General features: G+C 35.2%; 3 protein-coding genes across 7 annotated transcripts; 1 reads left to right on the top strand and 2 right to left on the bottom strand.

Moving 5' to 3' along the window:
• The first annotated feature begins 3 nt into the window (after window positions 1-3).
• Window positions 4-4695, top strand: Hacl (2-hydroxyacyl-CoA lyase). The gene is made up of 9 exons (XM_066297383.1): window positions 4-291; window positions 1886-2027; window positions 2239-2396; window positions 2454-2768; window positions 3163-3347; window positions 3548-3761; window positions 3811-3996; window positions 4093-4328; window positions 4379-4695. Exons 1-9 carry the CDS (start codon window positions 241-243, stop codon window positions 4596-4598), a joined length of 1707 nt encoding a protein of 568 aa, XP_066153480.1. The 5' UTR covers window positions 4-240; the 3' UTR covers window positions 4599-4695.
• A 36-nt stretch (window positions 4696-4731) lies between these two features.
• LOC136347420 (sialin-like) lies at window positions 4732-7385 on the bottom strand. Of its 4 annotated transcripts, none has more exons than XM_066297406.1 (9): window positions 7164-7385; window positions 6886-7103; window positions 6593-6829; window positions 6383-6539; window positions 6179-6327; window positions 5552-5695; window positions 5371-5500; window positions 4953-5167; window positions 4732-4869 (listed from the first exon to the last, which is right to left on the bottom strand). In XM_066297406.1, exons 1-9 carry the CDS (start codon window positions 7165-7167, stop codon window positions 4732-4734), a joined length of 1392 nt encoding a protein of 463 aa, XP_066153503.1. In that variant the 5' UTR covers window positions 7168-7385. The 4 variants fall into 4 exon arrangements, with proteins under 4 accessions (XP_066153503.1, XP_066153502.1, XP_066153501.1 ...); XM_066297405.1 differs by having other exon boundaries at window positions 4732-4878; XM_066297404.1 differs by having other exon boundaries at window positions 4923-5167; window positions 7164-7380.
• Window positions 7386-7947: 562 nt separating this feature from the next.
• On the bottom strand, window positions 7948-20593 carry LOC136347416 (sialin-like). Of its 2 annotated transcripts, none has more exons than XM_066297396.1 (8): window positions 20342-20593; window positions 10424-10623; window positions 9373-9609; window positions 9014-9319; window positions 8816-8959; window positions 8632-8767; window positions 8332-8573; window positions 7948-8272 (listed from the first exon to the last, which is right to left on the bottom strand). In XM_066297396.1, exons 1-8 carry the CDS (start codon window positions 20343-20345, stop codon window positions 8048-8050), a joined length of 1494 nt encoding a protein of 497 aa, XP_066153493.1. In that variant the 5' UTR covers window positions 20346-20593; the 3' UTR covers window positions 7948-8047. The 2 variants fall into 2 exon arrangements, with proteins under 2 accessions (XP_066153493.1, XP_066153492.1); XM_066297395.1 differs by lacking the exon at window positions 20342-20593 and adding an exon at window positions 18080-18493.
• Between the last annotated feature and the right edge of the window lie 227 nt (window positions 20594-20820).

Genomic DNA, 20820 nt, shown 5'->3' on the forward strand with positions numbered 1-20820 from the left:
TATAACCGCTCTCTAAACTTTTAATGAATTTTGTTGGTAACTATAATACAGATTAATGTAAAAGTTATCACGAGATAATTAACCAAATAAAAGAAAATTAGCGTGAGTATTTACGTGAGGACTCTTGCGCAGTTTACCGCACAGTGCCTTGACCTCACATAACCTTAACATAAAAAAAAACATCTATAGTGATAGTAATTTACTCAGTGTCAAACGAAGAATTGAAAATTCCACGAAAAAATGGGAGAGATTGATGGAAACACAGTGTTGGCTGAGGCTCTAAAAGCCCAGGTAAGCGGATACCAATAGCTCAATAGTATAAATACTCAAAACTATAACTTACAAAAATCATGAGCAAATAACGAATAAGGTTAAAATTCTTTGATGCAGTAGTGAAATATAGTGCATAACCTAAGGCTATGTATTGTTACGGTGTTGCTTGGCATGATTAACAATATTAAATTGCTGGTTCATTCTGGGTCTCATTATTAACTTCTGTCTTTAAGGAGATTTGGATATAGCCACTCCCTGCTCAGAGGTTAACAAATTTCTCGCGAAATAGTTTTTCGAGAACCAATGATGGACATAACAACACAAAATATTTTGCAAAATTCTAAAGACTCACCTATTTATTGGTCGCATAGGCAACTCTGCAGTGATCAACTGGATGACGTAAAATTACTCCGCCACATGTAGTGCCATCTCCTGTCCAAAATCATTAATACATTATTTTTCATTTCTGCAGATTGCTTTAAAGTTCATCCTTATTCTATGTTACGTTTTCGTTCCATAATAGTCCGTTCAATAATCATTGATCATTTCTGTTTACGTGAACGTGACGCTAAACGCTATTGAAAAGGCGCAAGAAGTGTAACTGAATTCTTTTAAAGTACATTTTAAAAATTAAATTCCTTAAATAACACAATTTTTTCATGAATTGCAATGCCGTATGCAAATAAAATGTGCCTTTAATGTCGTTTTCCGATCTTCTTGATATGAACAAAAGGAACGTGACTTCAGAACATTAGCAGGTCATGACTTACCCTTTTGCTGTTTTTTGCACAAAAAAACAAATAAACAGTTCAATCGATTCATGTAATTAAAGTGAATCATGGGCCAATGAATTATGAAATATTAACAGTGTTCGTGAGGCAAAATCCTGAACTGTAAATTTGGAATGTACACTCATGGACAAAATTATCGAATATTTTTACATTTTCACTATTTCTTTAAAAAAAAAACGAAATTAGGTAATTTAGCCCTTTGTACTAGTGAGACTAGGTTATTTCACAAATGTTTATTAAAAATTTATGAGAAGAATAATATGGAAAAAAACCTGACTTATTAACATTAATTCAGAATACAGTGAACTAGTACACTGCGGTAAAATTTTAAGTGTTTTAATTAAAAAAAAAAAAAAAAACAAATTAGGTAGAATCGAGTGTTTTTCCTCAAGCTCCAATTACCGCATTCGTTCTTTTTGGCACGTGACAGTAGGGTTTAAATGAATTTTTTAGGAATTGCATTGCATTCACAACTATAGCATTCATAGCATATGCTGCAAACTGAAGCTCTTCTATTTTAGCTGGAACGGGAATTTTTTTCCTTATATGCTTTTTTAGCTTATCCCACACGTGCTCTATCGGATGTATATCCGGCCCCTATAAGTCGGCTAATCCAATATTTGAATCTTGAATCCAGATAGTCAGCCACTATGCCATCGGTATGTGGTCGCGCGTTATCATGCATTATATACCTAATACGGCGGATTTATGACAAAACATGATCCCGAAGGATGTCAGAAATATACCTATTCGCCGTCATTCGTTTACCTACTTCTGCGGGTTCGGATTTCTTTCAAAATAATGTTCAAAATGCTTTTCAGGGCATCGAATTCGTTTTTGGAATCATTGGATATCCTGTAATAGAGCTTAGCATGGCTCTTCAAACGGCAGATATCCATTTCATAGGTATGAGGAATGAACAAGCTGCGTGCTATGCTGCACAGGCCATAGGATATTTGACAGGTAAGTCGAACTTGGATTTTAAGGCCTAATAATAATGGACCAAAAAAAAATCCATGAAAAACGTTACGAACACATAACTGTCAATGAACGTATTGTTGAGGAAACTGGTACATCTCAGGAATACTTGGTGGTGGAGGAGATAGCCCAAATGTGACTTCCCTAAGCAGGGGTATAATGTCTTGTTAATAGACAAGTTATGGTCTTCTTTTAGGCACTCCTGGGGCTGTCCTTGTAGTCTCAGGTCCAGGTTTGCTTCATACTTTTGGCGGTCTAGCTAACGCTCAAATAAACTGCTGGCCAGTATTGGTAATCGGGGGCTCGGCCCCCCAAGACCACGAGGGAATAGGAGGATTTCAAGAGTGTAACCAGGTAACAATAGCCGTATTCACAACTTAAAAACTTTTAATATCTTCAACCTCTTTGCAGGTAGAACTTGCTCGTCCTTATTGCAAATACTCGGCCAGACCCGGAAGCATCTCTCTGATTCCCCTCCACGTTGAGAAGGCTGTAAGATTAGCTAAAAATGGAAGGCCTGGTGCTGCATATCTGGATTTCCCAGCCAATATGTTGTCGGGAAAGATCGACTCCAGCCAAATCCCACCTCAATATGGCCCTACTGAGATTCCACTGATATATCCTGATCCGAAGAAAATCGAAGAGGCAATTAGAGTATTGATTAACGCTAAGAGGCCTTTGGTGATTGTTGGTAAAGGTTCTGCATATGGCAGAGCCGAAAATGAGGTATGTAAATATCAGTTTGGAAAAATATGACTGGCTCAATGTTAAGGGCGTATGAAAAAGTCTAAATTTCTTTAAGAATTCATAGCTTTTACCTTTTTGAAAATCCCTGCCCTTTGAAATTCGAATTTGAACAATTCCAGATTGAAATTTTAACATTTCAAAATTTTAATCAATTTTTTACCTTTTAATTGATTATTATGGACATTCAGGGTATTTCGACTACTTTGTCGAAAAAATTTGTTTAAACTGAAATTTTAACTTATGCAATGTCTGATGATTCTTTTAACGTTACATTGAAGATTCCAACGAGGCGGTCGCAGAAGTGTTTTTTTGATATATGAAAGTTTTAGAATTTAGAACACATTTTTCAAATGTTTAGCATTATTACGAATAGGTTAACGAACTCATAAGCTCAACCAACCTGCCATTTCTCGCAACTCCAATGGGCAAAGGAGTAGTGCCAGATACATCTGATAAATGCATCCAACCAGCCAGATCATTGGCCCTGCTCAAAGCTGACGTTATTCTGCTATTGGGTGCCAGATTGAACTGGATTCTTCATTTTGGACGTCCTAACCGGTACTACTTGAATATATCTCTTAGGGCTCAATTGTTTATATACTGTTAACTATAACTACGAAGCTAATTTCCATAGAAACCCTACAACTAGGTAGAGAGTATCATCAGAGTCTAGGTTTTAATGAAAACTAGCTTCATCTTAAAGTTGACTGCTTATTAATAAATTGTCCTCTTTTAACATCTCGAAAATGGCTTTTCAGGTATGCGCCTGATGTGAAAGTTATTCAAATTGATATCTCCCCTGAAGAGCTGCACAACAGCGTCAAATCGGAAGTTGCTATACAAAGTGATATAAAGCCTGCTGTAAGACAATTAGTCAATGGACTGAAAAAGGCGAACTTTGTGTTTTCTGGTAAAGAAGAATGGTGGATCTCCTTGAAGACAAAGTGTGAGGACAATATAAGAGGAGTTGAGGTAAATTCGAAAAATAGTGTTTTTTTGTCCTCATTTTTAATTCACCAAGGCTATGTCCAAAGACGAAAAATTGCCTTTGAGTTATTATCCAGTATTTAAAAATCTTTACGAGAACTTACCTGAGAACTGCATAATCGTTAGTGAGGGAGCTAACACCATGGACATAGGGCGGACCATGTTACTGAATAAGTTGCCTCGGCATAGGCTCGATGCGGGAACCTTTGGTACCATGGGGGTAAGAGACGTTTCTTGCTTCTTACAAGATCTTTTCTATTTCAACCCAGACTTGCCTAATTAATATATTATAAGTAATAAGTTTTTGGTTTTATAGGTTGGATTAGGATTTGGCATTGCTGCTGCCCTTTATTGCAGACATTACGAGCCCAAAAAAAGGGTAATTTGTGTAGAAGGAGACTCGGCATTCGGATTTTCAGGAATGGAAGTTGAAACCATGGCCAGATACAAATTACCCGTGATAATCGTTATAGTCAACAATTCTGGGATTTACACCGGCATGGACCCGGAAGTGTTCAAAGATATTCAGGATAGTGGTGATGTGACCAAAGTGTCAGTTGAGGAATTTTTCAAAATTTTGCGATTTAATACTACCTTTACAGGACACACCCTGGATGTCTTTCATCTTCCACGCGTTACGATAATATGATGGGATTATTTGGAAGGAAAGGCTACTTTGTCAAGACTGTACCAGAGCTAAAGTCAGCTATAAGAGAAGCTTTAGAGATTCAAGATGGACCGACTATCATTAATGTTATAATCGATCCCACTGCAGACCGTAAGCCTCAAACTTTTACGTGGCTTACAGAGTCAAAGTTGTAAATTGGAGATATTATAAAAGAAGCATCATGGTTGCAATATTTTGTTATTTTAGTAGTAAGTTGATATGGGGATAAAGCAAATAAATATTTTTCTTATATTTCTCGACTGAGAATGGATTGGTTGAACAAATGATTTAACTTTCTTCTTCTGTTCTTCGTTTTTCATTCCATGGCTGAATATCTGCAGTTCCAAATAAAATAAAAAACAATCCGCAGCTGCAGTACATGATACCTCCAAGGGCGAAGACTGTTCTCCAAGCAATGCTGTTGTTCTGAAATTGCTATTAAATTACACTTATAACTTAAAATATTAAAAAAAAATTACACCAAATTTTGTGATAAGAGCCCCAGTTACCGAAGGTACAATAAACCCAGTGGTTCCTCCTATGAAACTGATAATTCCGAAAATGGTTCCTGCGAAATTGGGGGATAAATCTGTGGGGATAGCTAAGTTGGTCACTACTGTAGCACCGTTAATTGACATACTGAGTGTAAGCAAAGTTACAACAACAGTAGTATTGCATTTTGCAAGTCCTATAATGCCCAGTAAGATCCCTGGGATGATGTGAGCTGAAATGTAATTTTTGATATAGGTAACGTTGATACAGTTGGATGGTCGCAATTTATGACAGGTATGTTCTTAACTTATGGATAGTTTAAACAGTGTAACGTATGGTCGTGCAAAGGTTTGACAAAATTGTATTTTGATTATCGAGTTTCATAATCATCTCCTCAAAAGTACTCGGATTTACAATATCTTAAAAAGTACGTACACAGTACTATAAAAGACTTGATGATAAGAATTCTCCTAAACTGCCTCTTTAAGTAATCTCCAAGAAATCCGAACCCAAGTCCCATGAATACCCTGACCAGGTGAGGGAGGGATGATAATATACCTGAGTTCTGGAGCAAAATCATTAAATAGATTAAAATAATGTGGAAGTCAATACTTGCTTTGATGTCAAAACCAATGTATTCTTTCATGAACTTTGGTACTGCGGTAATCTGGACATATAGTCCCCATAGGTTTCCAAAATGCAAAACGCAGAGGGTCCAGAATGCGAAAGATTTGAATATAGCTTTGTATGGAGGGATCGACTACAGAAAATTATAGATACCAAATTTAAAAGCTACAAAATTATTCATTGCACATAGTCACTGACTTGTTTATAATTTTTAGCTCTCAGGTTAAAAATGTATCAAATACAAAAAATGGTCGTTAAAGTAAATTTTCATCCATGAATGACAAAAAACAATTACCTGTTGAGATTCGAATTTTTGAAATGACCAACGTACAATTTTCTAAATGCTATTAGGTAATTTTAAATTTTCTAAAATGTATTTTATAAATTTTCATCTGATGAGAAATAAAATAAGTTAACAAAGCAACAAAAAAATTAAGCATTTTTACTAACCGAGTATGTAATTCATATGCAGTCATAGGGCATTCAGTAAGGAATGCGACTACGAATAGTTAAATCTTAATTTACAAAAAGAGTTTTGATAGCAAGTAACTCTTCGTATTTTCTACTTCTCAACCCATAGAGCAAAAAAGAAGTACAGTCTTTCGAAATCTCTTACTTTCGTCCTGGACACTGTTCCTTCCTGCGATTCTTTAATATACTTCAATTCCTCATCAGTGATCCAAGGGTGCTGCTCTGGGCTATCGAACATCAATAAACCAAATACGATACAAAATATTACAATTTGAAAGGACATAACATGAAAACCTATAAGAAACAAATAATACAACAATAACATGGCTGAAGCCACATATGAACTTACCCCACGGCCACTTGTAATATTGTGTTACAATGCCACCGACCATCCAAGTCCAGCAAGTACCCAAATTATTCCCCATCAAACAGGCCAGAAATTTGCTTCTTTCCTGCGGTGGGGCCCATCTACCAACAACGCATTGCAGAGCTGGGTATATGAACGCCTTAGACAAACATTTATCTATTATAACTAGGGCGAGTTTTAATAAAATCTTACCCCACAAGCACCAATAAAAAATCTGGTCCCAAATAGAGCTCCCCAATGAAGAGAGGTGAGCCAAACACCTAAGCTGTTTAAAACTCCAGAAAGAGCTGTTGCTAGAATTATAGTCAAATAGGGCCCCACCCATTCGGCCACAAGTCCTCCTGGTAAGCTACACATAAGGTATCCGTAGAAATATGCCCCCAAGATCAGTCCTTGCACAGCTTGGTTCCATTCATATTTGGTTCCAGTCTGGTATTAAAACATACCTAAATGCCTTAATTTTAAGCATTGTCACTACTACTTACAACTTCTTCTGATTTACTCTTGGTAGTTGTATTGGTACTACTCTTTACTTCATCTGTCTCGCACTCGGCTACTTGAGACGTAGTTCCTGAGAGTACCATGGCTGGTAAGCTGACTGACATGTTGGTTCTAGTCGTGTAATTTATAAAAGTTGTGAAGAAGATCATGGCCATTATTATGTAGCGGGTAGGAATGTTTTGACAGCAAGTTTTGCAGGAACCTCAAGTTTTCCGGTAGGTAGTTAATCTTTGAAATTTTTTACGGTATGGATAGTACTTACCCATGGCTGATTTTGCAGCAGATTTCGAAATAAGTTAAAAAGTATTATAACTTAAATTTACATTGTCAAATTCCATTTAATGACAAGTTTCAGTTGATGGAGGAAGTTGGTGCTGGCGGAAGGTGTGTATGGTATAATCACAGGTACGTATTCGGCATTAAAACTCACTTAAACAGGGGGCACACCGAAGTTTTCGTTCAAGGTTTTTTTCTTGTAAACGAATAATGGAAAATATACTCGGAAAGGTATTTCTTAGTTTTCAGAGGGACACATTTTTGCACAAGAAAAAGTCTAATAGTGGCAAATCAGGAGATTTTGTGGGCCATTCAATATGACCTCTTTTTTCAAACTATCTGCTTCTGCACGAAACTAACTGAAAATAGCAGGTTTTTCGAAGGTTCAAGTGAAATTTAAAAATACCACTATTAATACACTTTTTGTGCATTTTATTTATCGATATAATAATGTGAAAAAGGTCGCATAACAAAGCGAATTCAATTCCTTTTAACATAAGATATTGCTTGCCCCCCTTTCCATTTTAGATTTTAAGGCTAGCAACCACTCCTTCGTAGGGGTTGAGGCAGACGGGGTGCAAATACTCGAAACATATCTCTCTAAAAAAACTAAGGTTACGTGGTCAAGCATATTTTCAATTCTTCGCTTACAAAGGAAAAACCTGAGAGGAAACATTTCTATGCGCTACCCTGTATATCTAATCGTCACTTGAAAATACGCTTGAACAAAATGGTTTGAAAGAAGTCGGGAGCTCAACAAATTTAAAACATTAAAATATGACACTATTTATTTGTTTATATCTTATTTAATTAACAACAGTCTCTTGAATTAAAATGTATAGATCCTTAAAATAAGCTCTTATTAATATCTTAATTATTTAGTCTGGTTGTTTCACTTGGTTCAACCTTTTTGTCAGTTAATTCTTGATCTTTATCCACTTCCTTGAAGCTGACAGCTTCCTCTTGGTTTTTGGATACCAATTTTTCGTTCCAGGGCTGAATGTCCGAAGTTCCGAAAATAATGAAGAATAAGCCCGCTCCTACATAAACACTACCTCCAATGAGGAAATTAATGGACCACTCTTTAATGCCACTCTGAAAGAATTATATATTATATAAAATCACATAATTATCATCACTAAAAAGGAAATTACATTTTTCCCTATTAAAGCTCCAGTAACCGCAGGAGTGATAAACCCAGTGGTCCCCCCAATCAAACTTATAATCCCAAATATACTCCCTGCGAAGTTGGGGGCCAAATCCTGGGCGTTCTGTAAATTAGTCACCACTGCAGCTCCGTTAATGGCCATACTGAAAATCAATATGAAAACAGCTCCAACGTGGTCACATTTGACCAAAGTCATGCCCATTAGAAGTATTCCAGGAATCAGATGAGCTATATCGAATTGCATGATGACTTACGTAATGTGTGAGTTTTCATTTTGTTGACTTACAAAAAATTACAAAGGATTTTCTGATAACGGTTGGCCTTAGTTTGGTTTTCGATTTGAGGACATCTCCTAGGTATCCATAACCCATACCAAAGAACATTCGCAAGAGGTGGGGCATAGCCGCTAAACCTCCAGAAGCCTAAAGTGCTAGATTTATTAGAAAATAAAATTGATATTTTCAATTTACCTTAATATTGAAGCCAATGACCTCAACCATAAATTTGGGTACTCCTGTAATTTGTAAGTACAAGCCCCACAAGTTTCCGAAATGAAGAATACACAAGGACCAGAAAGGAAGGGATTTAAACATTTTCAAGTACGGAGGTACTACCTAATATACCGTTAAACAGATTATAACTGAATTTATCGTTTTAATCCAATTTACCTTTCCTTTGCTCACAGTGTTAGCCTGGGCGGTCTTAATATAATTTTTCTCTTCCTCCGAGATCCACTTATGTTGGTCAGGAGTGTCGGCGACCACAAGCCAGAATACCAAGCAAAACACCCCGATTTGGATGGTCAGGAAGTGGAATCCCCAGTCCCAACCGGCTGCTGCAGTCACTGATCCAACCAAAACCCAAGTCAGACAAGTACCAAGGGTGTTACCCATAAGAGCGCTAACGAATTTTCCTTTTTCCGCTGGAGGAGCCCATTTGGCTATTAAACTTTGCAGTGCTGGGTAGACTGGGCCCTAAAGGATGGTTATTAGTGGAATAAAAATTGCGGTAGAATTGAGATACTTGCCGCCATTAGTCCCAAAATGAAGCGACAAAAAATAAGAGCACCAAAGTGCATTTGGGCCGCCCACACTGATAGGGAATTGAAAATGGCGGTAATGATTTGAGAGTACATGATGGTGTTGAAGGGGCCCAACCATTCTGCTATAAAGCCGCCAGGGGCGCTGGATATGACGTACCCCCAGAAGTATGAACCCAAAACGAAGCTCTGGATGCTTTCGGACCATTTGTAACGTGGCCCATACTAAAAAAAAACGTTATTTATGTCAATATTCTCTACAACAAATCAACAATATAAACAAAATAATATGAACAGGATTTCTATTTAAATTCTGTTATATTTAAGAAACAATGGATTTAATCGTCAAATGTCCTTAAAAATTTTGCATTTAACCAAGGAGCTAAAATAGCACATTCCACCTTTGCCACATTTGTAAATAATCAAGTTCATTTGAACTGACATTTTGAGAACATGTGTTCATTATTGTTCATTATCATTTAAAATTGTCAGTAAGTATTCAAGAGTGATTATAATAACGTATTCAATGTAACTGTGTCGTTTCTTAATTTTTGTGAAAACTATCCTCTTGGTAAAGTTATCTACACTTTGATTAAACGTGTTATGGTCAAAAGGGAAGCATTAAGCACAGTCGCGACTTTTGTATTCTAGTAAAGGTATAGGTACTTACATCCTGCAAAAGGTCCAAGAAAGCACAAAAATGAAAAAGTATTAATTATCAATAAGGTTTGAAATTATAAATATTAAAAAGTAAGGTCGAAAACAAGAAATAAAGTTTCAGAAAAGCGAAAAGTGCTGTAGTTTTTGCTTTTATGGTTAAAATCACTTTTTACTTCGGAAATATATCTCTTATATTTGTTAAAAATTTAATTTTTTAAGCTCTGATTTGTTAGTTGCTAACATCTTTCATAACTGAATAATCGAATATTTACATGCAAATTCAACAGTATTCTAATGGAAACTCGAAACCCGCGATTGAACACTATAGAATCTTTAGAAATTTAACTGCAACACCATCTCCAAAAAAAATCTTTCTTACATCTGGTAGTGCTTGAACAGTTGCATTATCAGACACAAGGTCCTTCGCATTTCTCTTGCATTCCGGCTCTGTTTTGTTTTTGGAGCTGCCCACCATAGAAGTTATACTAATTGACATGTTACTCCTAGTTGTGTAGTTGATGTAGGTGGAGGCGAACACCATCACCGCGATCCAAAAACGAATTGGTATCTTTGGCAAACCTAGAAGAAAAAGTAACTTAGAAAAACGAAAGTATATATTGATAGTTTCTGCATTTTAAAGAAGAATGCGGCAAAGCAGACCAAACTGGTGCCTCCGTGCGACAAAGATGGAGTGCCTGAAGACTCCATGAGAACAAGAGAATAATAATAATCAGAAATTTGAAAGTGAGCAGAAACTAGATATGATTTTGGACGATTATACATTGGTGTTAATAGAACATTAAGGAGAATATCCGGTGAAGATCAGATATTATCACCAAAGCTTCGAAAACAGTCGTGGGTTCTTTGTTGGAAACGCCACGTTTTTTCATGAGAAATGAGTAGGTAAAGCATAAGGAGAAGGAGATTTGATGACTGGATGTTTCGTCCTCGTGGTTTTATATTCTGTCTGATTAGAGCAACCAGAGGCATTAGGCACAATCAGAGGTAATTGAGAATTTACTTGGAGCAAGGTACTATTTAGATAAAATGCTGTTGGGAAAATGATTTCTAATAATCTAAGGAGAGAATCTCAGAGAGTGCCAGAAAAATTTTATATCGCGAATACATTTAACTAGCATAGTGCAAACGAGTTTATTTTGGTAGGCCATCGCCACTTATAAAATAGATATGCCAACGTTCGAAATGACCAGGGAAGTGTGATAACAAAGACCGAAAATAACAAAGTTTTATAATTCAATGCACGATCTTCTTGCTTTTAGAATATTTAAATATTCTAAGGCCACTCAAGAATGATATTCAATGAGGACAAAACGTCTGGAACAAATTGATTGAAAATTCCTAAGTTTATTTTCGGAAAAAACGATGCGACCTGTCGGTTTTTATTTTTGGCTTCGATTTTTCTGGCGGTAAATTCATGTATTCAAGGTAACCAAAAATCAAATTAGTACAACAAACCTCATTTTTTCAAATGGAAATACGTATGCTGTGTAACATAGAAAAGACAACACTCTGTAAAACCAGTTTTATTTAAATAATTTGTGGTGCGCATGTTTGTATATGAGAATACAAAAAAACAATTAAAATTTCAGTCATATATATCAATGTATTAACAAGTTATCAAGAATAAAATTTTTTTTTACTATAAAAATTGCAATAAAATATTGACAATATGACTGCAAAATATAATTTTTCAGTGTATAATATGCAGGACCGATCTTTTTTAACGATGGTTTAGTTAGTCAAAGATATTCGAAATTTCTGAAAAATGATTTTGTTCCAGCCCTTGGTATACTATTTCTTGAAGAAAATCCAGATTTACTCAACCGTGATATTTGTCTACAACGACACGGTGCCCCGCCTCATTGTACAGCAGACGTTCGTACTTATCTGAATAACACTTTTGAAAACGGATAGATTGGTAGAGGAGTGTGTGGTAAATGACCGCCAAGGTCTCCCGACTTTACCCCTCTCGACTTTTTTTTCGAGGGGTTACCTCAAAGGTAAGGTTTTCCAAACTAAAACAACTAATAATATCCAGGACATAAAGCATCGAATAACACATGAGATACAGTCAACCAGTCCAGAAATAGTTAGAAATGTGCAAAAAGTGTTTATAGATTATTTAAGTTGCTGCCAATCAACTAATGGAAGACATTATCATCATTTAATAAAGCGATAAAATATTAATTGTTATTAAATTTAATTTATAATTCCAAACTTTAATTATTGGAAAATAAAAACAATTGAGTTTAGGTATAAGAAATTCTACAACTAGATGAATTATTTCTTGAGTGCGTTTTATGATATTTAATTGTAAATTTTTCGATAGCTGTCGAGTTTTCGTATGACATGCTACATTGAATACGCATAGAATTTGAGACAAAATTCGAAAATAAGATAAAAAATACATGTTTCCATTTAACAAAAACGCAGTTCGTTATCGTCACCTGGTTTTTGTTTACCCTGTATAATATGAATTTCCTGTTAGAAAAACCGCAGCCAAAAATAAAAGTCGATGAGTCCGACCGTTTTTTTTTTCGAAAATAAACCTGGGAATTTCAAATCAAGTTGTTTCAGACTTTTTGTCTTCACTGTATAAACATTGTCAGAAGGACCACCGGGTCGCTGTAGAAATTTCAATATAATGCCAACGTGTAAAGGAGGCATCCACATTTTTTTTTATTAGAAAAGTTGCTGAGGAAATATCGACACCTGGAGCCTTTAACTGAGAAAATAATGTAAATCAATTTGTTGCGTCAAAAAAATAAAGATTAAATTTATTTTGATAATTATGAAGATCAAATGGAAATTATTAAAATATTTACTCTCATCAGCCGCGATGCATGATTATCTTTGAAATTTCCAATAAAACCACGCCCAACTTTTCTTATGAAAAAAGCATACGTATTTATACATAACAATATAATGCTCGATAAAAAGTATCAGTTTTTTTTTTAGAAGTTTTCAGTGTCACCTCAGCTCTGAAAACTGAACTGAAGCTGTTAAAAATAGCAGATATAATTCAAATTTAAAATATCGCGATTAATTTGCCCAACATATCTTCCAAGCTGAATAAACAACTGTGTTAACCCGCGATTATTGTGGATTTAGTCGATGCTTCTGCTCCATGGGAGGATATAGGGGTTTATTTTTCCTATTAAAAAAAAAAAAAAAACGCAAATATTGTTTTATTACTTATGAGAAGTTGGTATCATTATAGATATATCTGTTCGGTGATACTATAAATAGTCCTTTCTTTTGTGTATAGCGGAGATTTAGTAGTACATAAGATTTAACATTGTAATATTAAAGTTAATAATAAGATAATGACGGGCAAAGTGACAAAACCATCTAAGGATGGATGAGTCATCATGTCGAATGAGGTTACTGCTTCCCCCGTTACCAAATGGCCTATTGTCTGGGAATCCCATTTTGGATTGAGATATTTTCTGGGAGCCGAGAATAATAGACAAGACCAGAAATAGGCATTCGCGATATAGGAAAGCAGAGGTGACGTTGAGCAGTAGCAAAATCGTTAATCTCTTTTATCTTTTAAGAATACATTAAATTTCTCAACGATTAAAGGTGTTCGTAATGTATTTGCGACACACGTACATTCGTAGTATAGGGAAAAACGTAAAAGGGAAACGCAAATTTCCACTTTCATCAAAACATGTCAAGGTAAGTTTTCTGGCCAGAAAGGTCGTCAGAAGCTTCGCCAAGAGTCAACAAAACAATATAATTTACTCTCAAAAGGACCCATCAAAGGAATTATTTACAGTGACTCACTAAAATATTCAGACACTTACACCTACAATCTTCTTTTGTCTATAGTAACAACAAAAATAAACAATTAGGAAACGGTATTTTGGTATTAGTTTTTGCTAACTATTAATGCAAAAATATATTTAATATTAACTAACAATATTATAAAATCAAAAAAATTTAAGGAACGACCCGTTTTTGTTGACAAAAAAAATTCGAACACGTTAACAAACAATAAACAAGTGAGGAAGGAATATTAATACTTTGTGTGATCTCCTTGGTTGTCTATAACGGATTGAACCCTTTTAGGCATGAAAAAAACATTTTTTGTTTTTAATTAAATTAAGGTAAATTTTGCGCCACTCTTCCATTAAATTTTTCTTATCTCACTTTTACTGGTTATTAAATGTTGTCTTACTAGCGAATCTAACTGCTTCCATAAATTCTCAATTGAATTAAGATCCGGAGATCGAGCTGGAGTTTTTAGGACTTTTGGACAGTTGTAGAACATTTAGACTTTAACAATCATCGCGTTGGGTTGGGGATCATTATCTTGACAATTCTTAATATTCCCTTGAATTCCCATAGTAATTTAAAAAAATATATTTTTTAAAAAATGTTTAAATAAAGCATTTTGTCCGTTGTGCCATCAATGAACACCAATTCTCCAACTCCTTTCGTCGAACGCAGCCACAGACCATTACTGATCCGCCACCGTGTTCCACAGGAGGACGTAAATTACTCGTTTTCAGTTCTTCGCTGGGTCTCCTTCGTATCATTTATCGGCCATCGATCTCACATATGTTGAATTTGATTAACTCATCGGCAAAAATTACGTCCTTCCAATAATTTTCCGGTTTTCAAATCATCTCTGATTCAAATTATTTTTTAAAGTTCTCATTTTTGGTATTAAGCTATGGCTTTTTCCGGGTACCCGACCATTGCTTTTATGCATTTTCGTATAGTTTCCGGAGATATTTTTTACCACTTTGATTTTCCAGAGCTACTTTTAGTTTAAGAGCATTAATTCTGGATTTTTTTTTTAATAGTCTGCATGATGTGTTGCTCTTCTAGAGCATTTATTTGTTTTGAACAGACAACTTGTTTGACGAAAGAATTCTGTCTTCAACTTTGTACCGATGAGTAATGTCTGCAATCGTGCTCTTGCTCCATTTCAGTTTTTTTTCCTGTAAGACAACTTCTGCTCGAAGTTAAAAATGACCAATTGCCGCAAATAGAAAGTGATATTTGCCTTGTCTTTTATTCTACCCATTTTGCCCTCTCAAAAATGCATAGGAGTGAGTATTAGAGGCAACTTTAGTAAGTACCACGGAACACTGTTAAAATATTAGATCCAACACAAGACCCGGCTTATCATAAAACTACAATCTACTGAAAATGTCCGTATATTTTTAAGACTTCAAAACCGACCTATTTGTTAAGATATTTCCGTTTTTCTATATTTTGATGCTGAATTATAAATATATCTTTGCATGGTTAGTAAGCAACAACTAATGCCAAACATACACCACTGTCCCGTTTCCTAATTGTTTATTTTTCATATTACTAGACACAAAAGAAAATAGTGAGTGTTAGTGTCCGAATATTTTAGGGAGTCACTGTATATCCTATTATTATTTATGTCTCAGCTTCTAATCTTACTAGTGCAACAATTAAAAACTATAGTATCCTGTTACGTAATAGATCGCTTGCCAATCTAATATTTTATCTATTAACAATGTATTTTTTTGCATTTTTTCAAGGTTATCATTCGGTCTCTGCCTTACGTAAACACAAGCTGAAATAATTACTGTTGTTAATTATACTTCAACCTTAAACCGCGCTGTAGTTGTGCTGTAGACGTATTTTCTTTCACAAATAGCGAATGACCAGCAAAATCAGTATGTGCAACAAAGCAAATTTCTATATATATTAATATATAAGGAGGAAAGGCAATAACATAAGTTATCAAATATATGAATATGTGAACCTCTTAAACAGAAACATGAGGTTGGCAAAATAACCAATATGCGAGCTCTGCTGTTGATATGCATCCGTACAATTGATGTTCATGAATCAAACAACTTCTACGTTTGGATTTTTATTCTTTTGATTATAAATATAATATAATTATATAAATATATATAAATATATATATAAAGTTTTCCTCCTCTCTTCTTTAAATCAATAAAAGTATTATCCATAAGTATACTTGTTTATATTATTGTCTTCCTCTTCTTACGTCTCTTGATATATCTCTACAGTCATTTTTTGTTGTAATGCTGTTTCAGGCCTTATCAACCTCATTTTCATCAAAAATAGGGCAGTGTCCATTGGTTGGGACGCAAGCGAGATCGTAATCCTTACCACTCTCTGAGTTACAGAGCGTTCCAAGTAAGATTGAACTTCCGTCTCATTTAAATCATCCCCTATTTATATAAAAAGTTCAAAATGTTTGTTTTATGAGTTATTCGTTGCATAATTCGAAAAAGGTTTTCGAAAGAGGTAACGTGATATATAATAAGAGCTGCTATAGAAAATTTCGATTTGCCTCACGGAACACTCTGTGTATAATTGTTTCATTAGGTGAGATTCTTTGATTGATCGCACCTTTAACCGTTGTCACTTAATCGAAGTGTTTGTTTTTCAAACGGTGTGAAGTTGGAAATTCTCCGATATTCACGCTATTCTTGTGGAACACAAGAAAGGGCAGAGATAAATTCGTAAAACCCTGTATTTTAGTAAGTGGCAGTAAGAATCTCATCTAATAAATAAGATACAAATTTTTTCATTGCAAAAATACAATTTTTTCAAAGGATGACAAATTGTATTTTTGTTTTATAGTGAAATTAACTGTGCAGGGAAAGGGTGATTAGAGTAACACACGAAAAGATTATAAAAGTACAAGAGTTGCAATTTAATGAAGGAAGAAACTAAAGCTTAGTAATGGTTACTGAACTTCTTAGACACTCTATGAACGACTGAACACAAGGAGATTAGTTGTATGTACATGAGATTGAAAAGAACATAACTCAGGACCTAGACATGAACACAAACAATCTCCCCCGCCTAAAGCAATCAATTACAGGAGTTTATCACCAAAGAGGGTGACTGTTCCCGTAAGACCTCTTTAGTATTGTAATATTTAACAAGATATACGGGACGATAAAGTTTAATTTCAATCACACATTTTCCTTACAAATTCTTCATGTTTTGTCGTGTGAGTCCACACATACATCTTTCCCAGTTGTTTACCTAGTGGGATTTTTCTATAGATTGACGTTTTTCCGGGAGTCAGGCGCGTTCTTTTGCTATATCAATAATTTTTCATGGGACGCCAATGGCCTTTCATTTACAAATATTTATTATCATCCCCTGTCTTATGACAAAACGCACGAAGAAAATTAGTATAAAAACAAGAGGTTTGACCTAAAAAAAAAATATCACGTAGATTCAAGCAAATAATTGTCTGTCTATGTCGACTTCATTTAGTTGCATATGCTCCATATCTAAGTTCAGTATTTCATAAACTGAGAGCTACGAGGAGCAAAACATTAATTGAATTTTATATTTTGAGTTTCGGCTTTCGGAAATGAAAATCTAACTTGCAAGCCTTAGATTCCTTAATGTTCAAAGAATCGCCGCTCTACAGGCGGCACACCCTGTGTATGCACGACTTGCCTTCACACTCCCAAAATTTCGTTTTGTCGTTGAATCTGTTCAATCGCATTTTCAAAGATAAGAGAACCGCTTCGGCTCCAGTTTGCTAATTGATTTCGGGTACCGCTTACTGTCTACGACCTTGCCAGTTTTTCACGATCTCCCATGAAATATCAGCAAATATGAATTATCAGATCACGTAAAGGGATTAATTTGGCAATTTGCTTCAATATTTCCTAACAAGCACTTGAGATGATTTGAGCGTGAGCTTTAAGGGCTAAGAGATTTCGTATTCGTAAGTGTGACACTAGTTTCCTTAAACTTCTGACATTCCTCACCAATTTAGACATGCCCACGTTATACAGATATTCCCTTGGCTACTATAAATGCAGAACTAAAAATAGGTATCCTCAATTACTTGAAATAATTATGATTTGCTGTTGAAACCACCGTGAAATTCTGGATCAAAATACGCACGTGGTCCGTAAGGGCAAAAGGTCGGACCGGGTCAGACAGAGGTGAAGGGATAATGCCCTGTTGCTTTCGGTAATATACCGGGGGTTGAAGTTTGAGCCATTAAGGTTCTTACCCATTTTAAATTCCTAAATATGTTTGAAAACTAGAAAATTGTCCCAAAATAATCTTCTCAACTAGGGCACATTTTGGCACAAGATTTCATAACTTTTTCTAGACACTACGAGTTAGGACTACAAGGATAAGAGCCGACAATTAGCACTAGTCGTAGTCAACATTGTCAATTCATGAAACTTATTTGCACGAACTAATGCAGTCAAACAAAACCGACAACGAAACTCGTGATTCATATGAAGCAGTTCTTGAGTTGAATTCTGTCTGACACAAACACTTTGACGAAACTAACGCTATGAGCTCAAAGATCATTCATTATACGCGAGCGTGTTGTTTAATTTAAAACCCATAACAATTTTAAATAAATATTATTTATTTCTGTATTCACGATGTAGTTTACGCGGTCTACTTTGTATAGAACGACTGCTAAGAATAAACGTTCCCGCGCGAATAAGTTGGTGTAGATCATCTGTATAGTCTGTTTCATTGATTGTGAACATCTGCGCAGCTGTACTGCTCATTGAATCGAAATTCCGAATAGGGTCTCGGATGGAATACACACTGTATTGTACATACATGTTACAGGATGTGAGTAAACCGTTCAATGTGACGGCTTCTGTATAGTGTTTCAGATAAAGAAATAACGACATACCGTCGTTCCGAAAAACATTACCCAACGTAAATGTACAAATTTTGAAATAAAAAATGATTATCCACTTTACAGTCTCACAACAGCAAGAAATGTGGAAGAAGTGTATGTTGACTGCAAGAAGTTTGACTGGTACCGATTACAGCGATAGCTACAGCTATGTACTACATAAAGTAAATAGCATCTTGTCAAGGGTATAAATTTCATATAGAAAGGACAGAATCAATAATTGACAATGCAACAGCCAATGACTGAGAACGGGCTCTTAAATCTCCCGTTCAAGAGCGGCAACTTTCAGTTAACCATTAACTGACCAATCGAGTGTTTTTCAAATTGTGGTTCAACTAAAACAACTGAAGCATCTATTTGAAAGACCTTCGCTTTTAAGACAAAACAGTGACCCTTAACTGGAAGTTGTCCATACGCAGTCTAAGGGCAGTTTTTCAATGCGCAGTTAAGAAGCGACAGTTGTTGGCTGACAAGTATCTGACAGCTGAATTGTTTTTTGATCTGAAGTTGTAGCTTAGCCAGCAGTTGATGTAAGAGTCAATTCTCAGAGAATTTCTTAGATGTGTAATATCGAAGTTGTTTAGTGTTTTAAACTCGAATTATTCGTGAATACATTTACTTGCTCGTTCATCATTTGGTATTAATTACCACCCAGCTGATGTCACACAACTCTAATTAGTCGCTTTATTGTCGTTAATTGTTATACTAATTATACATTCTTAATACATGAGACTTTAAGGCCATAATAAACAAGACGAATCTCTCTGGCTTTGCAACTTAATACAAAATATACAATTTTGATGTAGATAGAGTGACTCGTGGCAATAGATAAGTGCATCAATGCACAACGTTCTTTCCATTGGCACATTCATCCATTGGCAACTCTCCACTTCGCTCGAAAGCGGACTCGTGAGCAATTCCGGCCAAACTCACATTTTTTATCAAAATATTCTATTTTTTGACAAACAGGATTCGAATAACATTTCTAGTTGTATATGCAAAACATCAACTAAAATTAGTGATATTTTACACTATCTGTAACCTTGTTTGTAGGGTCGCACTAATCGCAGAATACCCTGATAAATCTATATTTGTGCTTGTTTGTTATGCAAGTCATTATCACTTGTTACGTGGTGTGACGATTTCATCTGCAACAATTCTATAGGGTTGTTTATATGTTCCGGGGGTAGTTTTCTGTTAATGGTAAGGGCATCAAGTAATAGGAGCTTAACTATATCAATATGTCTGCCGGGTGGTCGATTAAGCTCAGTAAAACGCCGTACCTCAGATGCGAAAGCTCATGGGACAAAATTATCAGCTAAATGAGTGTAGAAGAATCGCTGGAAATTGTTTTTGAATTGGTACTGTCCATTTTATCAATTATTGGATTTTTTTGATCAGGACATTTTACAAAAAATCATCACCTCACTTAAAAAATAGTTGTATGATTGTGAAACGTCTTAACGGTTTTTCGCAAATTTTTCACTATTGACTTGCCCACCCAATACTTACAAGAATGTGAACGATTTTACTGATATTAACGAGGTGCCAATTCACTTCACATAAGTATAACGTAAAGCTATATGATGCATGTTAAATACTTACCCATATTCACTATTCACAATGTAGATGTTTCAGAAGGTTCGATAGCAACTGCTTTAAAACTGAGGGTGAAACTCGTAATACACATCCATCCTACTGCCATGAACCTAAATTTAGGTCTGGCTATCTTTTCTTTGATAATCCCAGACGTTTACCTGCAACTGACCATGACCGGAAATTCATTCTCGACCAGTCTTCTTGATGGATGCCCTATTGCCCATAATTGATAATTTAATGTTGCTTCATAGCTGTAGAAAGGTGAGAGGAGTGTACCTCTAATTGGATTAACAAATTATATTTTAAAATAAATACTTAATAATGTTTTAAGAAGTTTTAAATGTAACTGTAAGGAAGTAAGGTCTTGAGCGTAATATTTAATTTAAGCTTTGGGTAAGGACGTTGAGAAACGAGGTCAATCCTCAATTGAACGACAGTTTTTATTGAACGGATAATTGTTTCGAAGTAATCATTGTTTTAAAATA

This window comes from Euwallacea fornicatus, chromosome 28 (assembly GCF_040115645.1).
Source record: "Euwallacea fornicatus isolate EFF26 chromosome 28, ASM4011564v1, whole genome shotgun sequence".
Taxonomy (NCBI): domain Eukaryota; kingdom Metazoa; phylum Arthropoda; class Insecta; order Coleoptera; family Curculionidae; genus Euwallacea; species Euwallacea fornicatus.